Genomic DNA, 6,000 nt, shown 5'->3' on the forward strand with positions numbered 1-6,000 from the left:
TTGAAATTTTAGATGGTCCCCAAACATCCGAATGGACTAAGAAGAATGGTTTAGAAGATAATTTATTGCTGATAGGGTAAGGCACTCGGTGGTGCTTTGCCATAACACACACATCACATTGAAAATCACTAGGCTCTAGGTTTCTAAACAAACTAGGGAACATGTTCTTTAATAAAATGAAAGGAGGATGGCCTAATCTAAGATGGTGGAGCCAAATTGAGGAGAAATCAGTAGAGGTTTCAGTGGAATATGCCATCCCAAGCCTTCTTCTTTTTGTGTTAGGATTCTCCCCTTGCAAAATGTACAACCCATTATACTCTTTAGCCACACCAATCATCTTCCCCGTGTCCTTGGCCTGAAACTTGCACAAATGAGAAGAAAAAACAGCATAGCAGTTTAGATCTTTGGTTAATTGATGAATAGAAATCAGATTGGTAGTCAAATTTGGGACACAAAGAGCATGACTAAGGGTTAAAGAAGGGCTGATGTGAATGGTTCCTGTTCCGGTAATAGGGATTGATACACCATTTGCAATGGTGATTTGTTTGGTAGTGGTAAGGGGCTCATAGGTCTCAAAAAAATTGGGATTAGGTGTCATGTGATCCGTGGCTCCCGAATCAAGGATCCACATGTTATCCCTATCAATTTTCGAAGCTGAAAAAGAACAACTGGATAGAGATATACCTTGCTGATCAGTGGAGCATGAAGTTCCATCTTGGAAAGTTCTTAGGAAGGCTTTTAGTTTGCTGAGTTCTTCAGTATTTAACAACTTTAGATCAGCCTCTGTTGGCTCTTCTTTTCCACCCTTTTCTTCTGGATCCTTACTTGAGAGATAACTTTGAGATCTCATATTCTTGAATCCTCCAATCTTCTTCAACACAGCTTCCTTTCCATGTAATTTAAAACAAGTTTCCCTGGTATGCCGGGGCTTCTTGCAATGAGTACACCATTGTCCTTCTCGACTTGTATTCCTTGTTTGGGTGACTGATCTCCCAAACCTCATCCCATCTCCCTCTTTGTTTTTGATAAAGAGGGCTGATCCTTCAGGACTATAATCAGTAAGCATTGCACTTCTTCTATTCTCCTCACTTCGAACGATGGCAAAAACCTCATTTAGGCTAGGAAGTTTGTCCTTACCTAGGACTTGTACCCGAACTTGATCAAACTCTTGATTCAAGCCGGCTAGGAACTCTACAATTCGATCTCTCTCCACAATCTGATGAAGGGCAGCAGCATCTATTTTGCACACCATTTTAATTGCTTGATACTGATCGAGTTCCAGCCATAAGCCCCTCATTTGGTTGTAGTATTCGGTCACTGTTAGCAGCCCTTGTTTAGTGGAGTTGATCTTTGTTTTTACCTCAAAGATCACTGATGCATCTCTAACCTTGGAGAAGGTTTGTTGAACGGTTTCCCATACTTCCTTGGCTGTGTTTAGGAACATATAGTTCCTACTTATGTCTAGCTGCATTGTACTCCACAGCCATGACAGAATTCTTGAGTCTTCCACATCCCATGCTATGAAAGATGGGTCTTCTTCTTTTGGTGGATCTGCTGTCAAGTGACTTCCTTTGCTTCGCCCCTTGAGGAGAGTTCTGACCAGTTGAGCCCATTGAAGATAATTCCTACCATCTAATCGGTAGGATTGATGAAGAGTTGGCAATTCGGAAGCTATAGGAGTAGAGTCTACCAGATTTAGATCTCCGATTATGCTAGAAGAAGGAGGGGGATGTCTCTGTCATACTGTCAAAGGCTTCCGAGATCACTCACTGATGGAAGAAGGAAGCCTCAGCAACGGAAGAAAAAATCTGCAATGAAGGCAGGCGCAATGGAAGGAAGAAGCACTAGGGAGATCGCCACTAAGAAATGCACAAAGCTTCCTTTTCTCGGCCAATAGAACTCTCCATCTAAGTGCTCCACTCCACCATGCAATGTTCCATGTAGTGTTTGATTGAGGGCATAGAAGTAAATATTTTGGGAGAGAGCATTCTAGGTGGAAATATAAACTGGTTTAGCATATTTTGTTTATTTGTTCCCTAGTTAATTTTTTTATACTGTTTCCATTGTTTAGAATTCTAGTTAGGGTAGGATTAATGGTTTATATAAACCCTTTGGGGCGTATTAATTGAGGTGGCCTTGATAATTGATTTGAGATTTCTCTATTGGGTTCTTTGTTTGTGTTCTTGTTTTTGTTGGTTTTGCATCAGTGTCCCTCTGCCCCCCAAAGTCACACTCAGAAATGATCCCTACAATCTCAAAGATGATATTTATAATCAACTCCGATCATCCAGCTGCGTTGGCACCCGCGTTTCCCTTCTTGTCAAACCTATGCATTTGAGGCAACAGTTATGTGTTTCTTGAAGCCCTTTGTCATGACCCTAGGGTTCCAGCAAAGAATTACAGCCAATTTTAGGAAGGATTAGGGCAGAATTTGAGAAAGAGAGAGGAAAACAGAAAGAGGCGGAAGAAATAGGGAGATCGAGAGGGAGAGTAGAGGGAGAATGAGAGGAAGAGGAGCTGGGGAAGGAACAGACAGATCGAGAGAGAGAGAGAAGGGGGGGGGGAAACAGAGGAATTCAATTGATATTTCTAGATAATCCCCACTACAATAGCCTAGTAGCTTTATATAGCTACTACAATAGCTTAACAGAAAACACAAAATAACCATCCTAACAACTCAACAGATTACAAGATAACTTCCATAACAACACAACATAATTAACTACAACCCCTAAGGAATAATCTGTTATACTCAACCCTACCGTAAGCTCTTATACATCCTAGGGTCCTGACAGCTTTGTGCCCTCAAAATACAAGGAGTGTCATACAGGAGCTCTTTCGAAGCAATATTTGGTTACAAGCCCCCTTTGATTTCAGCCCTATCTAGTGCCATAGCAACCATGGCCACAATGGAACAGTATCTCCAGTAGAAGCAAGAAGTTCTGAGGATACTCAAGAAGGAACTGAGCATAGCTCAGAATCGGATGAAGCAGGACACTGATTGGAGAAGGAATGATCGGTCCTTTGAGGTGGGGGATCAGGTTTTCTTAAGGTTGAAAAGGTTCTTACAACAATCTTTTACAACCATACCTTCATCTAAACTAAGCCCCAAATACTTCGAGCCCTATGAGGTGGAGTCAAAGGTTGGGAAGGTGGCCTACAAACTGAGATTACCTGAAGGAGTCAACATGCACCCGGTGTTCCACGTGTCTCTCCTAAAGAAGTCCATTGAGTCCCATGCTACTATCAACCTAAACCTACCCTAGGTGAATGAAGAGGAAGGAGTAGTGGAACCTCAAGCTATTCTGGATAGAAGGGTGATATATCAAGGCTCGGTGCCCTTAACCCAAGTGCTGGTCAGATGGACAAAGAAGGACCCCAACCACACTACATGGGAGTACCTACCTGAGTTACTCAATCAGTTCCCACAAGCTACAGGGCTGCTTTAGATTCTTGGGGACAAGAATTGTTTCTAGGGGTGGAAAAATGTTAGGACCCGAGGGTATTATTGAAATTTTTGTAATAAAAGTGGATGGCCACTTGCATGTAAGTAGTTGTAGACGTGCCTCACGGTGATGATCATATTCCATGGGAAAGGCCTATATAAGGCCATGTATTGGAGGATGGGAGTTATCCAGTTTGAATGATAATCTCTTTCCCTCTTAATTCATTCTTTCTCTCTCTCTCTCTCTTCCTTTTCCCTCCAAATTCTTCTCTCTCTCTCGCGAGACTTCTAATTCACGGTAACTTCAAGTCTCTTCCCAGAGACTTGACACGTCAGTCTTAAATAGTCACAAAAAAGTCTAAAGATAAAATGGATTTGTCAGTTGCATTTGAATTTAATAAAAGCCCAATCATGATTACATGGCATAAAATTTCACAAGCAAACAAATACAGACTCACACGCTCTTTTAAGTTTTGTTTGATAAGTCAAATTCCTTTTGGAAAAAGGGTCCAATGCCTATAAGCAGGATCTAGTCTTTTTCAAGCTCCTGGAGCCTGTCAATGATCCTAAGTTCAAGAAATTGCAACAAAGGCATATCGGCATAGATACTCTACCAACTGCAGTGACCATAATACATCCTAAAGGCAGCTTGTCGCGGCCATTGAATTAGAATCACTAGATCTCATAGAGTTTTGTTTTTGTCCAATTTTAAGATACACCACACTGTTGTCATGTATACTAAATGCGATGGACAAGCATGCAATTTTTATTTTAGACTGCCGCCCTTAAAAAACTAAATAAAGCATCATAAAACAAGGATATGCATCTGTATGTAGGTAGAGCATACTTTTGAGGAGATAGACAAACTGAGCATAAACAAAAAAGGCAGAAATTTACCAATGAATGAGCGAGGAACAACTCCAGGGAACTCGAAATGATCATACTAATATTGTGAACAAACAACAAAACTAGAAAGTTAGATTTAGGTTCACCCAAAATCATTTCTAATCCAATTCAAAGTGGTAGACAATATTTGGCAGAATAAAAACTTACATTCTCTAAATGATGTCGATGATATAAAATATCATGCATTGCCTGAAACCAGAAAGAGATAGTTTTAGTTTCAAAATCGGATATCAGATTATTCAATCACATGTGGTAGCAGCTTTAATTGTTATACCCTCTGATTGATTGCTGAGAACGGAAAGGTAAACAAAACTACGAGAAGAAAGGAAAAGGCTCAGCTCAGTGCACATTTGGTTTTTCAGGAGACTTGATAAGAAATCCAAGATCAGATTCTCGATCTAAAATGTAACAAGATATAGTCCCTCCATTTAGTTGCCAAGACATCTAAGGAAAGTTGAAGGCAAAAATTTAAAAAAAAAAAAAAGAAGAAAGAAAGATTTACTGGAAAAGTCTATTCTTTGAAGCTTTCTGTTTCTCTGTGGATTTGAATGCTATCCAAAATTGAAATTCTTCAATAGTTCAATCTACACAGAGGTTATGTTCCGTTGTCAAGAAAACCGAAAATTCAAGGAAAACAAAAATTTAATAGTATAAGGTCAGTTCCATAGAGTTTTCATCTTTCTCTGGGAACTTGAACAGGAAAATCAATATTCAATTTCAGTTTTTATCTCTCTTGTGCTTGCGGATAAAATAAAAGCGCGAGCAACGAAAGAAGAACCAATATGTGCGGGAGTAAGGTCAGTTCAATAGCACTTTTATGCCCCCGGAAACTTGAATAAAAAATCTGAACACAGATGCTAGTTCCGTTCGGTCGCCGAGAAACGGGGGAAATTAAAGAAAAGACAAACGATTTACAGCAACAAGCTCAGTCGCACAGCATTTTGTACTACAAAGGACAAAATCAGAATCACCTGAACGTTGAAGCTCTCTTCAACCTTGGTGAAGGGAATCATGAACACGTAAAACGCGGCAATCGAACCGAGAAGCAAATCATAACCTAAAAGGCCATTCCAAACTCATCATCGTACCAATTACATATCCATCTATACACATCGGTCCACGATATGCAATTCGAATGTGGATTGTACAATTTTACCGTAAAGCTCCAGAAATTTTGAAGATTGGCGAGCCATAGCAGGCGGAGCGAGAGACACTATCCAGTGTTTGCTGCTGTTCGGTCGTCTAATGCTTCCCGTCTCATTTCAAGTAAGTAAAAGTTGCCCGCAGGCATAGGTCGCTTGATTTTTTTTATCTGTATAAGGATAAAATCTTCGTTTGTATTTATCCCTCTTCACATAATTGACGGCATGAATATTGAGGCTCGTGCAAAATCTTCGTATGTGATTTATCCCTTTTCACATAATTGACAGCATAAATATTGAGGCTCGTGCAAGGATGATCATTTTAAGTAAATATTTATTAAAAGATTAAAAAAATAAAAATTAAAAATATGTTTTTAAATTAAAAATATATATTTTTCCTTAATCAAAAGTCTTGAACAAATTATAAATAAGATAATTTTAACATATAAAAATTCTTTTTAAGAATTTTACAAAAAAATAAATATTATTTATAAAAATTTTAATTCT

At 39.2% G+C, this 6,000-nt stretch overlaps 1 protein-coding gene across 3 annotated transcripts in view; it reads right to left on the reverse strand.

Moving 5' to 3' along the window:
• LOC127787412 (dol-P-Man:Man(7)GlcNAc(2)-PP-Dol alpha-1,6-mannosyltransferase) overlaps positions 1-5,655 on the reverse strand; it is a 53,627-nt gene extending 47,972 nt beyond the window's left edge. For 2 of the 3 annotated variants that reach the window (XR_008020154.1, XM_052315450.1), the window contains exons 1-4: positions 5,508-5,655; positions 5,323-5,408; positions 4,499-4,540; positions 4,343-4,388 (exon numbers count right to left, since the gene is read on the reverse strand). Coding sequence is in view for 2 of the 3 variants with exons in the window: in XM_052315450.1 (XP_052171410.1) it covers positions 4,343-4,388; positions 4,499-4,540; positions 5,323-5,408; positions 5,508-5,544 (211 nt within the window). In the remaining variant the exon portion in view is untranslated. Of the gene's footprint in view, positions 1-4,342; positions 4,389-4,498; positions 4,541-4,853; positions 4,936-5,322; positions 5,409-5,507 lie in introns of all 3 variants that reach the window. The other variant, XM_052315451.1, reaches the window with a different exon arrangement.
• Between the last annotated feature and the right edge of the window lie 345 nt (positions 5,656-6,000).

The sequence above is a fragment of the Diospyros lotus genome, chromosome 12, assembly GCF_014633365.1.
Source record: "Diospyros lotus cultivar Yz01 chromosome 12, ASM1463336v1, whole genome shotgun sequence".
Classification (NCBI taxonomy): Eukaryota; Viridiplantae; Streptophyta; class Magnoliopsida; order Ericales; family Ebenaceae; genus Diospyros; species Diospyros lotus.